The sequence below is a fragment of the Lepidochelys kempii genome, chromosome 10 (genome assembly GCF_965140285.1).
Source record: "Lepidochelys kempii isolate rLepKem1 chromosome 10, rLepKem1.hap1, whole genome shotgun sequence".
NCBI classification, from domain to species: domain Eukaryota; kingdom Metazoa; phylum Chordata; order Testudines; family Cheloniidae; genus Lepidochelys; species Lepidochelys kempii.
In genome coordinates, this window is record NC_136389.1 from 8,392,667 (window position 1) to 8,415,073 (window position 22,407).

The 22,407-nt window shown below is 41.3% G+C and overlaps 1 protein-coding gene across 5 annotated transcripts in view; it reads right to left on the bottom strand.

The window, feature by feature from the left end:
* Positions 1 to 8,780: 8,780 nt before the first annotated feature.
* USP22 (ubiquitin specific peptidase 22) overlaps positions 8,781 to 22,407 on the bottom strand; it is a 195,256-nt gene continuing 181,629 nt past the window's right edge. For all 5 annotated transcript variants that reach the window (XM_073361871.2, XM_073361872.2, XM_073361868.2 and 2 more), the window contains 6 exons: positions 19,970 to 20,128; positions 17,390 to 17,516; positions 15,402 to 15,493; positions 13,826 to 13,888; positions 11,653 to 11,802; positions 8,781 to 9,394 (listed from right to left, as the gene is read on the bottom strand). In XM_073361871.2, the coding sequence (XP_073217972.1) occupies positions 9,352 to 9,394; positions 11,653 to 11,802; positions 13,826 to 13,888; positions 15,402 to 15,493; positions 17,390 to 17,516; positions 19,970 to 20,128 (634 nt within the window). In that variant the 3' untranslated portion in view covers positions 8,781 to 9,351. The remainder of the gene's footprint in view (positions 9,395 to 11,652; positions 11,803 to 13,825; positions 13,889 to 15,401; positions 15,494 to 17,389; positions 17,517 to 19,969; positions 20,129 to 22,407) is intronic.

Below are 22,407 nucleotides of genomic sequence, written 5' to 3' on the forward strand. Positions count from 1 at the left end.
GCATCACACACATCCTCTAACCTGACCTCTCCAGGTTCTTCTAAGACTCTAGCATCAGTGGAACCAAAAATTAAATCAGGCCTTTTCATGCTGGCACCTGCATCGCTGTTACTGGCTTTGTAAATGGGTTTGATGCACAACCTGGGACACGGCACTGCAGAGTGCAAGTCTCCTCTTTGGAGGACTCTGCCTGTAAACCAAGCAATTCTCAAGCAACAGTGAGTCAGTGACATGTCTTTTATAGAGGTGACAGATGCAGAGAAACTGGATCCACTGCAGCTAGTCAGTGCTCGCCCTAATCCACCAGAGCACCAATAGTAAGTTCTTCATCCCCATATTTCATAAACCCCAGAGATATTGTGAATCTTGACACTTCACTCTCAGATTCACAGAAATGTAGGACTGGAAGGGACCTCAACAGGTCCTCTGCTCCATCTCACCACTGAAGCAGGAACCAAGTAGATGTACGCCATCCTGGTCAGGAATTTGTCTAAACTCTTCTTATAAGCCTCCAATGGTGGGGATCCTACAACCTCCCTTGCTAACTTATTCCAGTGCTTAACTAGCCTTAAAGTTAGAAAGCTTTTCCTAATATCTAACCTAAATCTTCCTGACTGCAAACTAAGCTGATTACTTCTTGTCCTACCCTCAGTGGACGTGGAGAATAATTGATCACTGTCCTCTTTCTAAACAACCTTTTACATATCTGAAGAGGTTACCATGCCCCCCTACCCCAGCCTTCTCTTCTCTAAACATGCCCCGTTCTTTCAATCATCCTTCCAGGAAACCCACCTTCTCCCAAAATTCTTTTCCTAATGATTAAAACAAACAGGGATTTTAAAGAGCTATTTTAAAAATTGTTTTAAATGTCTTGGACCAATATCTTCTAGTTACAGATAACGTTTGGCCTTAATTCTCTTCCTGCTGCCTACCATGAATCATAGAATCTCAGGGTTGGAAGAGACCTCAGGAGGTCATCTAGTCCAACCCCAGCTCAAAGCAGGACCAATCCCCAATTTTTGCCCCAGATCCCTAAATGGCCCCCTCAAGGATTGAACTCACAACGCTGGGTTTAGCAGGCCAATGCTCAAACCACTGAGCTATCCCTCCCTGCAAACTGAGCTCAGATCCAAGCTTCAGTAGCAGCCACTGCTGGCTAAGGAAGACGAAACAATACTAGCCTTGCGATGGGTTAGCTGTGCTGCCTGGCTGGCCCCTGCTGCCTTGAGAAGTCACCAATGGCTACGTGTTATGGTAACAATAGGAATTTTTCAGCTTCCACAAAAGATTCCTTGAAGCAGAGAAAGTTCCGCAAGGAGCTTGCGGGGAGCCAGATTGCCCCTTGCATTTCTGAGCTGCTAAAAACGGGCCGCTCGGGTGGGTGGGGAGGCGGCTGGCTCTGACTGGTCCATGACACCGCACAGGTGGCAGCTAGGACAGGCATTAAAACCAGTTCTGACTAAAATCACCAGATTTGCAAATCGGGGAGCCAGAGACTCCAAAATGCCTCAACCCATTTTGTAAAAGTGGGTTTTAGACATACCTAAAATCAGTCACTTCTGAAAAGCCAGGGCCCCTATACTTTAAAAAAAAAATCCCTCACGTTGACTAATGATGAGTTTTAAGCTATGTGAAGTTTTGCTTTGATGAGGAGTCGCGTGCCTTGAAGAAATCAGGTTTTCTGAGCTGCTGCTGGGGTCCTACAGAGAGGAACCAGCCAGACTCCAGCCAGGAAGAGGAGCTGGAGAAGTAGGGACTGCTGCGCTTGGGGATGGGGTTGTGGTAAAATCAGGCCCAGCAGGTCCACCCTCCCCCCCAGAACTTTGCAAATTTCCCTCATTCTGGGGGAATGAAGACCGAGGTGGTGCCCCCCCCATGTGACCTTGGGGGGAATATGCTAAGAGGAGCCAGGCAGAGACTCCGGCTAGTAGGAGAAGAAGCAGCCAAAGCAGGGACCTTTAGCGATACAGAGTGTTTTGTAGAGTTTTGACTGGACTTTCTGTGCCCTCTGCTGATCAGCGGTTTCCTCTAACCCCCAGCCTCTACGCCTCAGTTTCACTTCACACTTGCCCCTCCTACCCTTTTCTCCCCTGCCCCGTCCCCCTCACTGTCCTTCCCCTTCCTTTCCCTTTAGCTGATCCCCTCCTTACTCCTCCCCCCAAAATAAATACAGATAAATGGTGGCACCAACGTGCCATTTGCTGCCATCACACTGTTCACTCTGCTTGAGCATCCTAACCCACCAGTGACTGTTCCTATTCTGTCTGTACAGGGCCTGCACACTAAAACCCCATCCTGGACTGGTTCTTAGCGCTACCATTAAACACAACAGAATGAGGGAAGACATAAAAAAGGAAAGAAAGCTAAGGAGATTTGAGAAATCCAACTGGTCATGAGACTGTATGCATAATTTTATGCAACTAAAGGAAAACGCTAGTGATTGGTTAGAATAGACCCAAGGATCACTTTTTTTGACATACAAAGCATTTCTAAAAATTATTTTGAAAACCTTCCCCATTTGAGTGGCTCCATTACTGAATGTGGCTCTTGTCTCTGTGGGGGCTACCATTTCAAAGACCCAGCAGCGAATAGACATGTCTGGTAGCACCTTAAGTCACAAAGAGGAGAAAATTCAGGACCCAACAGAAACCAATTAAAAATTGTTTTAAGTGAGTACTGTAACTACACACAGTTTGGTTTGAATTAACTGTTTCTATTTGGTCATGAATGTCCATTGTCTTAATCTGCCTTATGAGGTTCAAGAGACAAGGTGGCCCAACTTCTTTGGGTGACGGAGACAAGCTTTCGAGCTATACAGAGCTCTTCTTCATGAGATTCCTCCAGGTAGCAATTTTCTCTCTCGTTATTCTTGTGTGTTGTATTTTTGGCCCTTATATTGGTTAGGCATGTTCTCTTTATAGTGTAGTGACTGGGACATCTTTGAGATTGCATGGCATTTACATGTAGAAAAAGAAACCTTTCCAAACTTTTACTTAAAATCTTATTTTATCCTGCCGGCTTTCTCAAACACGAGTGGAGGCTGAAATGTTGCCAGCCTAGGCATAAAGTCTGCTTACCATGATGTTGAAACAAATTAACAAGATATTATCACCTGTTAAGAATATATATAAGTCACTTGTTCCAGGCATGAAGTCGTTGAACCACTGCATCCGATGAAGTGAGCTGTAGCTCACGAAAGCTCATGCTCAAATAAATTGGTTAGTCTCTAAGGTGCCACAAGTACTCCTTTTCTTTTTGCAGTAACTATGTGATAGGTGCAATACAGAGCACTAGATCTTTTGTCACTGAGGTTTAGAATAGATAACCGGAGGATATTTCCTATCATATTAGGCAATTTCCAGCGTTCCATGCTTAATACACTCTCAATTTTAGTGCGAGGACAGTTTGCTTCCCCGCCCTCAGCTCGGAACTCAAGGTCCTTTTAGAAAGGAGGATATTTGTTCTTGATCGAGTTCCTTGAATAGCACAAGCCCACGGTATCCACTGGAGAGGGTGCGGGTGAAAGTATCACAGCCAGCACGAACACCATTTAAGGTCCAAGTGGTTTTAAACCAAGCAACTGTGGTTGAAGGAGAAGGCTTTTTCCTGACAACTGATGACCAGCTGGGGGAGTGGAGGGGATTGATACAAAAATCAGCCCGTCAGGAGACGCCAGGAAAAGCCTGACCCGAAGGTCATTATTGGTGTTTCTAAACCAGGTGATGTTTTATAAACCAGGAAGATAAAACTGCGGTTTTATCCAGTTTCTTTACAGGACGGGGCTTTTGCTGGCAGCACTGGGAAAGCAGGACTATGAACTTTAAATGTCCTATTTGAACTAAGAGAAGTGACGTGAGTATCATTTGCAGTGATGCGGCACCACTGTTCTGTTTGTGGATGAATTTACTGCTGGTGAAAGTACTCCAGTGACAGCCCTGAAAAATGAAGCCCAGTATGCAGCAACAGAGCACTGTACAGGTACCATACAGCTGTGCCAGTGTGACGCAAAGCATGCAATGGACAGACTGCACTTAGGAATGAGAGGAGGCCTCAAGCGCCATAACAGTCATTTCTTGATCTCCCCACCCAGTCAGCGCCAGCTATGATGGTTGTCAGGATGTGGGTACTTGTTCATTGGAAACTCGGCTGAGACTACAGAAACTTGGTCTTACATAAGCTTCGCAGCCTTTGATGGTAATAACTTTCAGCCATCACCACCCTGGGCTGGGCTGAATTGGCCACCTTCCGATAAAAGGCTCAATCTCCCATTACCAAACTCCCAAGATGTACATGAAGTTGTAAAGATCTGACATGTGCCAGTTTAGCTCAAATGCTCTGGGTTCTCTAGTGCAGTTCTGCCCAGTGCCTGGGTGAGCATCCTAGTGATTTGGGGCAAACTAGGGTTGCCAGTTTTGGTTGGAGATATTCCTGGAGGTTTCATCACATGACGATCTTTAATGCCTGGAGACTCCAGGACAATCCTGAAGGGTTGGCAACCCTAAGAAAAACAGCTCAGGCACCCACTCCCCCGACTCCCAGGAAAATAGCCTCATTGTTTAAAAAGAAAGGCAGAGTCCTGTGGGAAGGAACAAATATCAAAGAGCTCACTCCGCCGCTACCAACACGGTCTGAGTCGAGGCACCTGTCTCAAGGGGCCTGAAGCATTCATTAACAGTTCAGATAAAGCAAGGTTACAAACATGGTCAGAATGGCAGCACACGCCTCTTGACTCTTGTGAGCACAGGCTCCTGTTCACGAGGAGGCCAGGACACCGTTCACATTCATTCATTTGGAGTCCACTTGCCCTCTGGCAGGCCTCCTCTCTGGTTACCAGGCAACCAGAACGGCAGTGCTGTCCACTAAGCACTGCCCTTCTCTGGGACTCACTGCAACAGAGGAGGGGAGAGTAGCTGTGGCTCACAATAGCACGCAGTAGTCCTCCCAACATGACCACAACAAATGGGAGAGGAACACTCCATGTAATCACACAAGCCTTCCCTCTCGGATAGGGTTTAACGAACAATCTTTGCATGGACATGCTAAAGAAAAAAGTAGCCGGGGATAAGCCAGTCAAACAAACAACAAGAGGACGAATTATTTACACAAACTCCAAAGGACAACAACAATTAGAGACGTTAAAGCAACAGAGGCAAAAATCAATATACTCTGCATCAAGGCTGCTGCTGCTGTCGTCTAATGACGGGTCCCATAGCTCTGACCACACAACAGAAGATACTTCCTCTTTTGAGACACTGGTTACGTTTCCCTCTATTACTAGGAATTGAGGTGGTGGATGCAAACAGTTCCTCTCACACTCCCCAATTTATAGTACAAGCCTCCACTAGGCACCACAATGAAGCGGTTGTCTCCACTAACTCCTGGTCTAGAGGCAGGGAGAGGGGGTAGGGCCAACATGCTACATTGTAAGATTCTCTGGGCTTCATTTTTCTGTCACGTGTAGAACCAAGCACACGGCGGGCACTATACACACCTCTTACACATTTTATTATGAACCTGGCTCTCCAATAGCAGTCTCAGTCATTGGTAAGTTCTTCTGATCCTTCATCAGAGCAGAACAAGCAACGCAAAGGAACAGATTAGCTGCTTAAAAAAAAGTGTTTAAGGTCAGCGGTTTAAACAACAGGATAACTAGTTGTTGAAGCAGGCAGGTTTTAGCTACTGTCTGTCAACAAGTTAGGTAGATAGAACTTGATCAGTAAACTTATAAATCAGCAGTAAATATCTTATTGCATGGTAAGACTTTCTTATATAGCAGGAGCTCTGATGAAGGTGATGTGGCCCCCTCTATGAGGCATCCGGATTAGAAGTGGTGGGGCTGAAACGGGGGAAGGTAATCTCCCAGTTCTACAATGTATGTAACTACAGAGTGTGATCTGCATGTCATTTATAAAGAGATGATGAGCGAGGGTAGGGCCTATTGGTGTGTATGTAGAAAAGTGCATTCATCTGATGCAGCACTGGTTTTTAGAACAGTGGCAGGCCTTCCAATTCTAAAGGAAGAAAGATGATACCCCCTTCCCTCAATAACCAGGATTCAGTACTGTGATTTACCAACACTGAAGTATGACTTATGAGGAGAGGCTGAGGGAACTGGGATTGTTTAGTCTATGGAAGAGAAACATGAGGGGGGATTTGATAGCTGCTTTTAACTACCTGAAAGGTGGATCCAAAGAGGATGGATCTAGACTATTCTCAGTGATAGCAGATGACAAGACAAAGAGTAATGGTCTCAAGTTGCAGTGGAGGAGATTTAGGTTGGATATTAGGAAAAACTTTTTCACTAGGAGGGTGGTGAAACACTGGAATGCATTACCTAGGGAGGTGGTGGAATCCCCTTCTTTAGAAGTTTTTAAGGTCAGGCTTGACAAAGCCCTGACTGGGATGATTTAGTTGGGGATTGGTCCTGCTCTGGTTAGGGGGTTGGACTAGATGACCTCCGGAGGTCCCTTCCAACTTTGGATATTAGGAAAAACTTTTTCACTAAGAGGGTGGTGAAACACTGGAATGCGTTACCTAGGGAGGTGGTAGAATCTCCTTCCTTAGAGGTTTTTAAGGTCAGGCTTGACAAAGCCCTGGCTGGGATGATTTAACTGGGAATTGGTCCTGCTTTGAGCAGGGGGTTGGACTAGATGACCTTCTGGGGTCCCTTCCAACCCTGATATTCTATGATTCTGATATTCTTCATGATTCTAAGTAGCAACAAGCCTTTCAGTACAGGATATAGAGGTGAATGTTACAGCAAAAGCCTGCTTTCAATATGCCTCAAATTCTAGGCTCAAGAGCAGAAACAGAGCAGTGAAAAAGTCAGAGAAGATCCAGTAATGCAAAGGATGGTCCTTTCATAGTGCATGAGAGAAAAAGGGTAGCAGGTGGTTTGCAGGGCTGGCCTTGTCACCCAAACGCTTAGGCTGCAAACAATAAGCTCCAGTGGGCTAGTAAAAACAGAATTAATTTGTTTGACGTCTAACAGCTCTCACTATCGCAAAGCAAATTGACTCATTGTACAATAATGCCTATACGCCACACGGTGGTGCCCCTTCTTCAGTAACATAGCAAGGTGGTGGTTTGAACTGCATCAGTAAACACAGGCTGGGGAATAGTGAAAGGCTGATTCTTGTTTTCCACTGCAAGCTTACTGCATTATTAAAAGGTAGCAGGAAGCCGTTGTCAAATGCCTACACAACAACACACAGCCCTGGCAGGGAGGGATCTTCCTTTAGAATCAGTGTGCCAGCCACCTGTATTGCTCTAGCAGGCTCTCACTTGCAACAACAACAACATTAATTTAAACCCTGCAGTAGCCAATTATGATCTTTACCGAATCAAGCTAGAAGTATTCTGAGTTGTTGCAGTGGAGGAGACAGGTTAAAAAACCCTAGAAAAATACTTACCATGCAGGAATAGTACTATCTAGCTGCCCAAACCCTTTAACACGAGCTTATTCTATCTCTGTGCATCTAATAGCAAGGTGCTCATTCCGGAAACAGCTTTACATGTTCTGCTCCCCCAAGTCTTCCATGAAACAGATCAACACACTCCAAGTCTGTCTTAAGCAGACAGACACCTGCAAGTTATCTCTGGGGTATACGGATTGGTCTAGACTATTCAAATTCTATGTTTAGCTTTGCGGCCAAGGTGCGTCTGCCTCGCCCTCCAGTCCTGACCCAGCCCCTGGAAAGGAGAGTATTTGCTACTACAATCAAAGCAGGATTGCTTTAGTATGTATGCAGAAAAAAATGACCTTTTCAGTGTGACCCTTATACAAAGAAATACAATGGCTAAATCCTTCAACAGACTAACATTTGCAAATTTTCCATGAGGAAGCAGTGGCAGCAGCCGAAAAAAACAATTTTTTTTTCTTTTTGAGCTCTACATTCTGAGCGGTTAAGAGGTGAATAAACCCTTTTCTCGTGGACTAAAATTCAATTTACAGCCCTGCTTCCTGGAAGTAAAACACACAGAGCATACAGACAGAGTTACAGCCAGCGTCTAGACAGGCAAATGGGCTGCTCTTAAGGGGCGGGGGGGAAGAGAGGAGGAACAGAAACATATTCTGTTTTGTCACAAAGTGAGCCTGCACACCAGCTGCTAAGAGTTAAGGACATACATAAGGATGGGATTCCATAAAGGGGAGAGGAGTCTTTAAGGAGTTAATAAATGTGGGAGGAGAGAAGGAACCAACAAAAACATAGCACATACCAGGAAAATGCTTTGTTTACTTTAAAGCCTAGTGTTACTGCAGAAGTGCTCAATAGCTGCAAATCTACGCCTCCATACTGGACCCAGCAGCAGCCATACCTACCAGATGGCAGATCTGCAATACTAACATTCTGCCAAATGCTACCTCTCTTTGAGGGGACTTGGCAGAACTAGGGGAGAGAACAAAACAACCAGTAAACATCAAAACCGGTGATTTTAAGAAATCAAACTTATTGACAACGTTTAAAAAAAAGAACCAAGACCACTTTTACAGTATAAACACGCCAATTCATTCATTTTACTGATGGTTCCATTTATGAATTTCATTCTCGTGAAAAAAGGGAATAAAAGGAAAAAAAAATAAGAAAATAGCTATTTATAGAAAAACAAAACAAAACAAAGGGCTCAAACAGAAAAGAATCTGTGCAGATGCTTTGATGAGCAGTCTGATGGCAGATTACCACCTGTGCAGCAGGCATGCTTGAAAACCTGTCTCAGTACTGTAGCTTCAGTTCCACAATCCAGGATTTCTTTTACTTTTGTCGAAAAAAAGAGCCTAATAGTTTCATACTGTATTTATTTAATAACTAAAATTCACAAATAAAAAGATACTTGCAAAGTCCTTTAGTTGTGTCATCCCATCCTCCTCCACTTTACTGCTTTCAGACCCATATGCATCAAAAATGGGCTTGGATTTTTAATAATAACTGTTATGTGATTGGTCAGTTGGAGCTGAAGCACCAATGGAGAAGATGCTTTATGGAGATGATGGCACACCCCCTTGCCTTCCCACACACTTTTCGGAGGAACATAGGAGATGTACCAGTGCCTGGACTCCTCTGCTCCCATTTCCCCCACCCAGAGCATTCCTCTCATTTTATATTTCCGCTCTTACATGACTGACTGTAGCCTCTTTTTTCCCCCCTTTCTGTCCTTGCGGGACTGCATACACGTTGGACATTGTTCATTTCTTACTCCGCCAGGCTGTGAGCCAGTGTCAAGTAGGTCCTGTTACAGCTCAGTGCTAGTTGTTGTTTAATGGGTCTTTTCATTTCAGGTAGGTTTGTGTGTCATTTCAGAAGGCTTGCTTATTTTCTTCCTTTCATTTATCTGACAAACTGCTGGATAAGGCTACTCATATTCCAGGAACTGTTTGTGATAGAACAGCAAATATCTGCAAAAAGGAAGACAAAACACAACTTTAATCTTATGCTGCACATTACAGATTTTAAATCCCAATGACCAATACAGCCAGGATAAAAACAAGGACTATTAGCACTATTTTATTTTGAAAGCTGGAACAATTCCAGGGACGTGAATTAGTTTCATAGGATAACCATGAAAAAAATCAGCATACAGAATTTGATCAGTAGCCAATATGCTCGCTGCCTGTCTGTCCTGGAGCCTGACCACTCTGTTCTGTAACCTACTGTCAAGTCTTGAAAGCTAAACAGGATTAGACCAGGTTAGTATTTGGATGGGAGACCTCCACGTAACACCTAGATGCTGGAAAAAGTGGTGATGATGATTCTGTAGATGTGTACAAGCAAGGTCTCGACCACTTACAATCATTAAAGATCTTATGCCACTTTTTTATTTTTTTGAACAAGACCATGGGTGGAAACCTTTGTGTCCCAGCCAAATCTGACATGTATACTTATACTCCTTGTGGCAGGTTCAATTGGGTAAAATTCTTCTCCTCTTGTCCTAAACTACTGGGCAGCATTTCTGTGTACTACAACACAGCTGCTGAGTTCTATCCTGGAGGCAGCTGCATTTCAGTGGGGAGCAAAGTGATCCCTGTGCATCCCTTGCCCACTTCATATTGGCAGGGTTGCTGCAAGGCCAGTTAAAATACTTGTAAAGCACTTTTGATATCTCCACATTAAGAGGTGCTATGGAATGATTATCATCTTCCATTTCCCCACTCCACAGGGTTTCCTGAATCTTTCCTCTCCTTCTACAGGTGGAGGTCTAGTCAGAGCCATCATTATCTGAACAAGGAAAAAATGGGCAGGATTCCCTTCACAGTCAGTCAACGCTGTTTCTTAATCAGCTGGAGATGCTACTAGAGTGATACAAGTCACCTCCTATTTCGTTGGACTGGGTAACTGCCTCCACAAATCTCCCAGGCCCAGGAGCAATGCTACCTGTTTCCTAATGAAGGAAAACAAACCAATCTGGTCTACTGACCTTTTTGTTAAACGAATTAATTAAAATAATTTACACTAAAAAGTCAAATATCATAGAAAAGATGCACATTGCCCGGCTGAAAAGCAGAAAAGGAAAATATGAAAACCTATTAAAAATTCCAAACCAACTGCCTGCACTTGCAGCAATCAAAGGAAATGTCAGGTATAATTAAAAACTAGAGCAGAACAGATTTGATCTTTCCAGCACCAAATCCATGGCTGGAAATGCCAGAATGGAGGCGATTACAGATTTTAAGTGATTTTTTCTTGAAACCGAACCCAATTCCTGATACTTCTCAAATGACAAAGATGTTAACCTTGAAAAAATACTGCTCTATGTAGCATCCACAGTGCATGTTTGAAGGAAATGATTGAAGTGATACTGTCTATTTGAAATCATTATTAAGGGGGGATATGATAGAGGTCTATAAAATCTTGAATGGTGTGGAAAAGGGAATAGAGAAGTGTTATTTCCCCTTTCCCACAATACAAAAACCAGGGGTCATCCAATGAAATTAACAGGCAAGAGGCTTAATAAAAACAAGAGGCAGTACTCTTTTACACAACGCAGTCAACCTGGCTATATATGTGTGCACAGCTAAATGCATCAAATTCCATTTCCCAAAAGAAAACAATGAAACAGAAACAAACCCTCAGAAGTGGATATCGGTAGTACTTTTTGGCTATGTATCTAACCACTGTGTTATACAGCCTGTTGAATAAACTGCCCTCAGAGGAGAAAGTCTAGTATAATATGGAATTGTGCCTTATGAAGCTTAAATAGGTGGTCCATATAGTTATGGTTGGCCAGTGGGATTACAACAAACCCTATTACAATGTGAATTCATAATACCTGTATTTAACAATGAAAGCAACATGTGTAATAAGCTATCACACATTCATCCCTGTGGCTAGCAGGACTGTGATGAGGCAGATATTACTGCAGCCAACTGGATTAGCCAGAAGGTGGGTGGACATACAAGAAACTAGTTATCTTGCTCAGCAGGCACAATGCACTGCTACCTTGTCCTTCCCTTTTCTCCAGTCTAAAAAACCCCAGTAGGTTAGACCAGCTTTCTGAAGCACTGATAAATGATCACTCTGGAGAGAAATCGTTCTACATGGTGAAAATCTGATAACTTGAAAGTAATAAAGGTTCACCCACCCAGAGGGGGCCCTTTATTAATGATAAACCTGCTCCCACTCTTTCCTCCCCGTATCCTTTTTGTTCACAACCTACCCTTCACTGTCTAGTACATCCTTAATGCTAGCCTTGGTGATGATGGCATCATCACATTTGAACCACTGGTCCTTGTGTTGCCGGATGAAGCTGGTATAGTGCCCACTCTCCAAAGTTCCTTGGTGATTAACTACTGCAAACAAGGAATACCTGGTGGAGAAACACAGTTAATGAACTCTTGGATCAAAAGAAAAAAACTTAACATTTTTAGAGGAGTAGAAGCTTGTGATTATCTATACATTTGCAAAAAGAATGGATGCCATTTGTAAACACTGTAATTAAAACACCAGTACTCAACACTGGTTGGGGATGGGGCATACTTTTCTCCCCACCATCTTGATATTGCCTCTAACTACTTGTTTTACTGCAACTGTTAGTTTTACAGTTGGAAGCTTTGCTCACAATTGAGTAGTTAACAGACTTTTCTTTTAAAATAAGTAGATTAATATTATGAATTCACAGATACATGGATTATAAAGCCAGAAAGGATCCCTGTCATCACCTAGTGTGACTTGTACAACACAGGCTTCCCTGACTTAATTCCAGTTTGCTCTAGAGCAGATCTTTTTGAAAAATATTAAATTTTTGAGTTAAAAATGTCCAATGATGGAAAATCCAGTACAGGCCCTGGTAAACTGTTCCAATAATTAATTACCCTGGCTGTTCAAAACGTGTGCCAGATTTCTGATCTGAATTTATTTAGCTTCAACTTCTAGCCACTAGATCTTGTTATATCTTTCTCTGCTAGATTGAAGAGTTCCCTATTATCGAATTTCTGTTCCCCATGAGGTATTTACAGACTACGATCAAGCCATTGCTTAACCTTCTCGTTGTTAAACTGAACAGACTGAGCTCCTTGAGTCTATCACAATAAGGCACGTTTTCTAATCCTTTCAATCATTCTTGTGGTTCTTCTCTTTCTTGAATTGTGGACACCAGAGCTGGACAGCATTCCAGCAGCAGTCAGCACTAGTGCCAAATACAGAGGTTATATAATCTCCTCAGTCCTATTCAATATTTCCCAGTTATAAATCCAAGGATCGTATTAGCCCTTTTGGCCACAACATTGCACTGGGTGCTCATGGTTTACCCATCAAGACTCCCCAAGTCTTTTTCAAAGTCATTGCTTCCCAGGATAGAGCCCTCCATTGTGTAAGTATGGCTTACGTTCTTTATTCCTAAATATATATGTTTATATTTAGCCATATTAAAAACATACTGTTGGTTTGCATCCAACTTACCAAACCATCCATGCCACTGTATTAGTGACCTGTCCTCTTTATTATTCACCACTTTCCCCATCTTTGTGTCATCTGCAAACTTTATCAGTGAGGACGTTATGATTCCTTCCAGGTCACTGATAAAAACGCTAAATAATGCACTGCCAGGAATTAATCCCCGCAAGACCCCACTAGAAACATATCAGCTCAATGATTCCCCATTTACAATCAACACTTAGCCAGTTTTTGATCCATTTAATGTGTGCCATGTTGACTATGTATTGTTCTAGTTTCTTAATCAAAATGCACATGGTACCAAGTCAAATGACTTAAAGAAGTTTATTAGATCATCAATATTATTTTTACCAACCAAACTTTTAATCTCACCATCAATAAAAATCAACAAGTAAGGCTGATAATATCTATTGTCTATAAACCTACGTTAATTGGCATTAATTACATTACTTTCCTTAAATTCTTTATTAACCTAGTCCTGTATCAGCCATTCCATTTTTTTGCCTGGGATTGATGTTAGGTTTACAGGACTATAACTACTCGGGTTGTCCCATTTATCCTTTTTAATATTAGCACAACATTTGCTTATTTCCAGTCCTCTGGAACTTGCTCAGTAATGAGAGTTCCAACACTCAGTTGCAATAAATGCACGAGTGTTTAAAGAAAAAGCCTTCCCTTTCATCCTGTACCAACGATTTTTAAATTCCTTCCCTATACTATTGCTGGTAATAACACTAGCAAGGCAATAGCTTAGTTGCTAAAAGCTATGAATGGCTAAGTAAACACGCAATATGATCTTTATTTTGCCAAAGAGCAGACTTGCTGTTCTGTAAAACATAGCAATGCTTTAACACTGTAGGACATAGAGCAGATTCTACTTCACCTTGCAAAAGTCAGCTACCTTTCACAATAGGAGAGTACTGGAAGGCACCACTTACTTATTATCATTGTTTAGACTATCCGTTGGCTGCTGGTACTGCCCATTCATTCTGCTCTCTTTGCTGCAATAAAAACACACAAGAATCCAGTCATTTAAAAGCAGTGGTTTCCCAAAGGGAGGCAGTGGGTCACACACGGCACAGAGAACCTGCATGCTACCTCCAGGGGCAAGTGCAATGGTGCTTAGTGGCAGAAGAAGATTGCTGACTAAGGTGTTACAGATACTATATTTGTGCCCACTGCTATGCTGTCTAGGAAGTTGATTTCTCCTCCTAACTAAGGCCCCAATCCTGCAAACACGCACATGCTTAAGTCACAACTTCCCATCCCCAAATCTTAAAAACAGATTGAGAGATTAATTTGGCTCTTAACCCTGAACAAAATATAATTACATTAACCTCTTAAACTCCTACGGATCAATCACCCTTCTTTTGACTTGTGAGTTTACTCTGTGTTTTTGATTACAACAATAGGATTACCTTCCTGGTTTCACAGGTCGATAAAATTCTGATTACGGAGCCCCCTGCTGCAGAAAAATAATTATCCTGATGTCATAGTGGCTATATTCCTTCATACCTGAAACCTTTCATCAGCACCCAGCTATTTTATCCACAGAGGACTCACCAGAGAATAGCAGGAAAGCCTCAAATACTCTGGAAAGTATTGATATAAACTAACCTTCTCTGATATCACACAGGCAATTTAGTGGAGGCTTGGAACTGTCCCTCTTTCTTGGCAGAAATAACTACGTTTGTCTGTAGTAAATAATTTTGAAATTGTTATTAAAACTGTATCAATATGGATCCTGAATTTAAGAGATGTGTTATTTTTGTGCTTTCGGTATTGGTTAAGATGTGATTTATGTAGTAATAATTTAATTAGAAATGATACTTAAGTATAATAATTGATAAGAATTTATTGTCTCAGGTCACTAACTGAACTTTTATGGAAGGATTTTTACACAAGGGTTTTGTTTTTGTGACTGAGATTTGAATAAAAAAATTAGTCTTACTACGTCTGGAGAAGCTTACTAGCTAAACTGCTAAAAGCAGACACAACCCTAGTTGAAAGTATTTTAATTGGGCTTGAACTTTTTTGACTTTTCTGTCATCTCAGGAGTGGCAGAAGAGGGCTTTACATAAAAAGAGGAAGGGAGATTTTTGCACGTTTTTCTAACATTAAAAATATTAGGAATGTTAAATTGGATCCTCCCTGATTGCACTGAGGAACGTACTTGACTGAAAGGACAGGATGTGGGATCTCTAGCATTTTGAAGAAAGGACATCTCTGTTAATTATCTACCTTTGAAGTTAAACAGGTGTTAACAGAAAACTAAGATTTAAATAGAACCTTGTTTAAAACACAAGACCTGAATTGGTTTTACTAAAATCGATTTTGAAATAGATTTAGTTAAACCAGTGCAAACCCTTTCATGGACATATTTACATGGATATATCTGTATATACACTGCGTCACAGCCTGGTCTCAAAGGATATTCCATCTTCACAACATGCATGTGCAAGATTGGTATCCAGACTAACTTAACCTCTGTGGGATTTTTAACACTGTACATACCTGGAAGCCATAAATGGTGTCATGTCCAACTCCAGCGGAAAGGAGACATATGTAGTGATCTTTCGCCTCAGTTTGGCTGAGTGTTCAAACCGCTGAAGATAGAAAGTGGAAGTTTCTTTTAGAGAAGAGACTCCGATTTCCTTTCCTTGTACATGTCTTACACATTGGGCAAAGTGAGATGAAAGGAAAGTAGGGAGATTGTCACACAGCCACAAGAGAATGTGAATAAATTAGGTATTTTTCTGGTAGCTTTCAGGTATCAGTTAGATCAGTATATACAAGTGCTAACAAATTTTCCCTAGGAAATCCTAATTCATGAGGGAGCAGGAGTAGAGGGAAATCAAAGCTTAGAATGGTAACTGAATATCTAGGGAGATAAACTTATCCCCATTTATATTAAGATAAACGCTTATACTGTGGCCTCAAACAGTAACATCCAGCGTGATAGGCACTATACAAACATACAGCAAATGACAGTCCCTGTTCCAAAGAGCTTACATCTGCAGCAAAACTGGTGATAGACAAATGCTACCGGGGACAGATATGCCTTTAAGGATTCTGCCACCTGACTGGTGTGTTTAATCTACCAACACCAACAAGGCAAGAAATCATCTCAAGTGACTGGCACTGTTATGCCAGTTGTCTGTGTACACGAATACTAAATCAAAATAAGGAACAAACGGAAGGTAAAATTAAAAAAATAATCTGTCTCCTTTCTCCTAAAGGGAGAGATGAATTTGTGATACACGTCATACTTTCATCATCCTTTCTACAGAAGTGGAGAAAGGAAAAAATAGCAGAATGAGATGAATGAGTTTCTATTTAAAGAAAGTCCCTTTCCCCATTTCTCAGTACTCCTGTCCTATTTACACTCCTAGCTAATTATTCTCCCTTTACAATGCCATAACAATTCCCTAGCAACAGAACAGGATGTCAAAAACTCCGACTTATATCCTTTTGATTCTCTGTTCATCTTTCTAATTGCATTATTAACACTGTCAGAACATATGTCCTTTATGATGAATTTGATATTAGTTAAGCCATATTAAAATACCTTACAATTTATCATCACAACAACTTTTGGAATTGAGAGATATTGGTATCGTGCTTTGATGCATGAAATGTTATATCTTAACTTTTACCAGAGAGGACAACAAGATGAGTTCCCAAGATCACTTATTTTCAAAACCTTCAATCACCACGGCTACACAAATGCTCAATTGTACTAAAACCTCTTTTATATTGTTGCCCACACTGCCTTGCCCCTGAAGCAGTCTCACCTTCTGGGCACTCTTTCCACTTTGCTAAGGAAAACAAATAAGAAAGACACCCATGCTCTGCACTGGCTGCCTGCTTTCCAGTACGGCGTGGTCATATTACTTGCAGTTAAAGCCATAAACAATACAGGACTGGGCTGAGTGACCATCTATTACACGGTCTTCCATCACAGCATCTGCCATCAATGGTGAGTTGGAAGTTCTAAAAGCCACCACAGTATGATCTTGAGACAAATGGTGGGGATGTTACAGGAAGCTTCTCCATTGTGGCCCTGTAACTTTGGAATGCTTTCCCTTCAAAACACAGAGTACATCTGTGGCATCCTTCCAGTTGAAGCACACAGTATTTTTATTTTCTTTCTCATTCTGTGTGGCTTGTGGGTAGTAGCTCTATTGTACAGGAGGAATAAGTGCCACTAGAGATTTGTTTTTGTTTGGTTCAGAAATTTTTAGTACTTTTTCGTATTTTTGAAAAAAGTTCTATTTTGATAGGCACCCAGAGACATATGGGCAAGGCTGCATACATACATACAATCATAATGTCCTTAAACTAAAATCTAACTGGAAAAGCCAGTTGTCCTTTAAGTTAGTTTATGTTACAATAAATTAATTATAGTGACGTTAGAGATAGCAGAGAGATCTATAGAAACCAACTCATTGCCCGAGAGCAGAGTCTATGTTCTTTCAACCACCTGTCCTTTGTGAACTTACTTTGAGATGAAAACAGGCCACAATGGGTAATTTCTTCATAGTGAGTTGTTTGGTAGATTCCTGGTAGCTATGGCAACCACTACATTTGATTTTGGCACTGCTTCCTAGATGTTCTGGCCTTGTAAACCTGAAAAATATTAAGAAGTGGAAGGATGCATAATACAGGCAAATTATTTTCAATGCATCTTGAAAACAGTTTTCATTTCCACTTGTAACCACTTAGTAGCATGCGAGATAAACTTAAATCTTCTCTCAGGAAAGCCAGAGGTGACCTGCTGCCCCTTTCTCCACATATTTCTTAAAGTGCAAGACCCACTGAAAACCATGCACAGTTTTGCACAGTGCATATTTATAATGTGTTCTAGAAAGATTAGGAAATTGGGCACAGAGCAGAGTCATTAGTTATCGTTCTATTATACAAGGTAAGTACAAGTCCTGTGCTGAGATAATTATACCCAGAGAGCAGATGCTAAGGAAATATGCTTTTTCTTTTTTCCTTTTTGCAAGATAAATTAGAATTTAAAAAGCTACCAATATAGGAGAGCCCTGTTTCAGATTTCCAACTCGGACATTTACATTTGCTTCCACTTGGGCAAGCTGCCCTGAAGTGCATCAGTGGCGGAGAAAGGAGAGCGAATGTTGGGTCATCCACCACAACAGAATAGCTCATTTTGAGATAGCTTGTGCAGACCTTTTGTTTTCAAAACCAAAAACGTGGACATGGGAATTCTGAAGCAAAGCCACATGCTTGCTGTGCTCAGTTACATGCCAGTCCCCAGGATGCTCTTCCAGCTCTCAGGCTGGGGTCAGAGCTCTAGAGGGAGAGAGGAAGGTATGGATGTAGAGTTCTGTTCAAGGTCAAATCATTGACAACTAAAGATTTGCTTCAAAATCTAAGTTTTAAGAAATTCCAGCCTGTTACTAAAATCAGGTGGAAAGGAGTGATTTATAACCACTTAATGGGGTGCAGGAAACTGTTAGAGGATGGGACAGTTCTTGAAGTAAACACTAAGCCACTGTGTAGACACTCATAGAAACACATTAAAACAAAAAATGTTCAGGCTCCGGGAATCCTGATATTAAATCTTCTGTTAAAAAAAAAAAAAAAAAAAAAAAAAAAAAAAGACTACGAGGACTGACTTCTAGTTTTTCTTCTAAATTTAAATGTACAAGCCGTATGCATTTTCTAGTATCTCTACTAATGTTGGGTTTAAAGAAAAGGAGGACTTGTGGCACCTTAGAGACTAACCAATTTATTTGAGCATGAGCTTTCGTGAGCTATAGCTCACTTCATCGAATACATCTGATGAAGTGAGCTGTAGCTCACGAAAGCTTATGCTCAAATAAATTGGTTAGTCTCTAAGGTGCCACAAGGACTCCTTTTCTTTTTGCGGATACAGGCTAGCACGGCTGCTACTCTGAAACCTGTCATTATGTTGGGTTTAAAGTTATTGAAGCTTCTTGTAATAATACATATTAAACTGTAATTGGACATTTTAGACTATGACAGACCTGACACATTCAAGTGCATTATGCTCTATATGAAAATTAAATGTACAACTAACTGTGCTGTGAAGCTTTGTTTAGGTGCTTGTCTAGCAGTTTTAAGCCTCAGGAGGCTGAACCAGAGCACAAATGTAATTCTATCCCAGATGCATCATTTCCCCCTGTACAAAATGGTACAAAGTCAGTAGGTCTGTTTTGTTTTTAAACAACTGTCATACGAGTTATGAATTAAAGAGTATTCTGCAACTATTGTCTTGTCAGGCCAATGGGACAGTTTAAAAATATATATTTCTACTGCATGTTAAAACAGTAACCCACCCTTAATAGTAGCAGTTTTTTATAACTTGAGCCAACAAAGTCAAGAGATTCTGAGTTAAGGTGTCATCCTTAACCTTCACTCAACCATATCATGGTATTACAGCACAGAGCAGGCAAGATTAGTAACTATTCCAATACTGTGCAAGGCCAATCATAAGAGTCTGGCTGAAGGACAACTTTACATTTTCTTATTTAATTTCTTTTCACTTATTAGGAGTGAGGTTAGTACCTGCAAGAAGTGCTGCACTGACAGCTCTTGAGACTGAAGTCCTCTATTCACATAATAAGCATTAGTAATGCAGGCTCTCTCACAGTGCGCCTCAGCCAGGCCTGGAGAGCCCATCTCTAAAGGTGAGTGGGAAGATAATTCTCCATGGCCCATTCAAACCATGGCTTCTCTGCAGACAGCACCAAGAAGGAGGACATTGCATATCAATTGTGTCAGTGGTTTTTGTGATATGCATACATAGCCCCTGGGTGCTGGATTGAGAGCTAAACTAATTTCTCATAGAATACAACCAATAGATAACCAGACTGATTTTGGTCACATTTTGCTAGAGATTAAAATAAAACAAAAAACAAAAACAGCCACAACAAATTTAAGTGCATGTTATGTACTACAAGATGGCTGAGGAATACTGCTGTGGTAAAATGTTGTTAGTTTGCTTTATTAGTTGCCATTATTTCTTATTTGTGGACAGCAGAAGCGAGCAAGATTATTTCCCCTATCTACATTCTGTTTGCCATATGTTGTACCTTCGCAAGCAGTCTGTGAGCGTGGTGGTGCCCGATACATGGCTTTCCCCATTCACCACACTGCCGTCACTCCCTGGGCTCAGTGGCCAGAATGGTGTAGAGGAGCCAGGCAAATCCAAACTGATGTCCCAGAACGGGTCTATCGTTGTGGAAACACCACTAGGAAAAAGAAAGGAGTTTAGCATTTAACACAAGGAGTTAAAAGTAACAGTACAAAATGTATGATTTACTATATGGTATAAACTGGACATTTACTGGACAAGGCAACGAGTTCTACTTCATCTGTACAGGGCACTCAGACTACATAAAGTATGTATGACAAAACAGCTGTGCTCAATACTATATTTACACAGCCAATTCCTTTACTGGAGATTTATTTAAAAAGCACAAAAAGAAAAACCACAGATTTTAGGAAATTTATTGCATGTTTTGAATGCAGGATATAAACTTGCTACAGTCTACAGCTTAATGGAGTTCAGTGACTTAGAGCCAAATGGTTGGGTTGCTCTGAGATGCAGAATCTGGCCTGCATCCTGGGATGAAAGTGCTACGGTGTTTCTATTTAGATTGTTGCACTATCTGTGTTCAGACAAAAAAAGAGAACAGAAATACTCTTGATATGCAATGGTGTGCTAGTTGGAACTTCAGAGTTCACTCTACAATCTGCCATGGCACTTGGAAATTGAGATCTTAGAGAATACCCGAATCAGAAAGTACATTATATTCCGGCTCAGGTTTCTCTACAAGACAGCTGAAGACAAACCCACTGGCTAGAGGTGACTGGAAAGCTCTAACCTCCATTCCCTTGAACCTTTCCTTCTACCATTCAGATCTGTACGTGATTCTTGCTTCCAAATGCTAACTTTTTTTGTTTATGAAAGAATGTTCTGCCTGTGCTCTTTATCTGCTCTTCTGGCCTCCTCCTTCCTCTAAATACCACTTCTTTTGGACTAAAAATCTAAGTTTACAACTTCCCACTTTCATTCAGCTTCACTAGTGCAAAATATTTGAAATGATCAAAAGAAGAAACATGCAACATTTATGGATACTAATTTCAATCTGCCAAACTTATTTTTATGCATTGAGCCTTTTTCTTTAACTCCCATCTTTCCTTGTTAATTTTCTTAAAAATTCTGACATAATATATTATTCTTAGTAGATATCAGCTGTGCTGATACCGCATCCAGGCAACCATTGTCACATACGGACTCTGTGGGGCCAAAAGACAAAGACTAACATTTCACACTTTTTTCCATGATGCTCAATCATTCCTATAGTGAGAACTCTGTAGGTCACTCCTGAAAACTGAGTACAACAACTGATTAAATGAGCAGAGTACAACAGTCCATCTGCAAGACAGTGTAGATAGTTTGGGGAATGCAAGATAAGACCAAAAAATATGTAGTGGAGTTCCAACTCCCCGGGTGATGTCAAATGGCTTAAAGTAAGCCACCTTGCCTGATAACATAGAACAGAAAGGATTCTTCTCCTGACTCTAGCAAACCTTTATTTTCTCTTATTTAAATTTACCTAGAGCCAGACCCTAGAAACCTTTGCCACCAAAACCGAAAGCTCAGAACTGAAGAAAAATGATAATGTGGCTGCATAAAAAAGAGTTCTCTTACTTCAAGTCTGGTGCACCTGCATATTCCCTATCAAAAGAAAATTTGCCTTGAAAGTTTTCTTATTATGAATTTTGAAATTAACCAAATTTTGGTAGGCCAATCAAACTCTAACCTAAAATGCAAAATCCCATAAACCTGTGATATTTTTCCAGGCAGATTTTTCAGTATATTTTGATCTATGACACTTGCCTTCTAATTGCTTGCATTTAGGTGATGCTGTAGTTAAACCATATGGTGCAAGAAAAAAGACTCAGTATGACAATGCACTGGTGGATCAGCCTCATCACAACTAAAACCTCTCCAGCGCATCAAAGATTTACAACCTATCCTGAAAAATGATTCCTCACTCTCACAGATCTTGGGAGACAGGCCAGTCCTCGCTTACAGACAGGCCCCCAACCTGAAGCAAATACTCACCAGCAACCACACACCACGCAACAAAAACACTAATCCACTAACCTATCCTTGCAACAAAGCCCGATGACAACTCTATCCACATATTTATTCAAGTGACACCATCATAGGACCTAATTACATTTGCCATGCCATCAGGGGCTCGTTCACCTGCACATCTACCAATGTGATATGTGCCATTATGTGCCATCAATGCCCCTCTGCCATGTACATTGGCCAAACCAGACAGTCTCTACGCAAAAGAATAAAGGGACACAAATCTGACATCAGGAATCATAACGTTCAAAAACCGGTAGGAGAACACTTCAGCCTCTCTGGCCACTCAGTAAAAGACTTAAGGGTGGCAATTCTGCAACAGAAAAGCTTCAAAAACAGACTCCAACGAGAAACTGCTGAGCT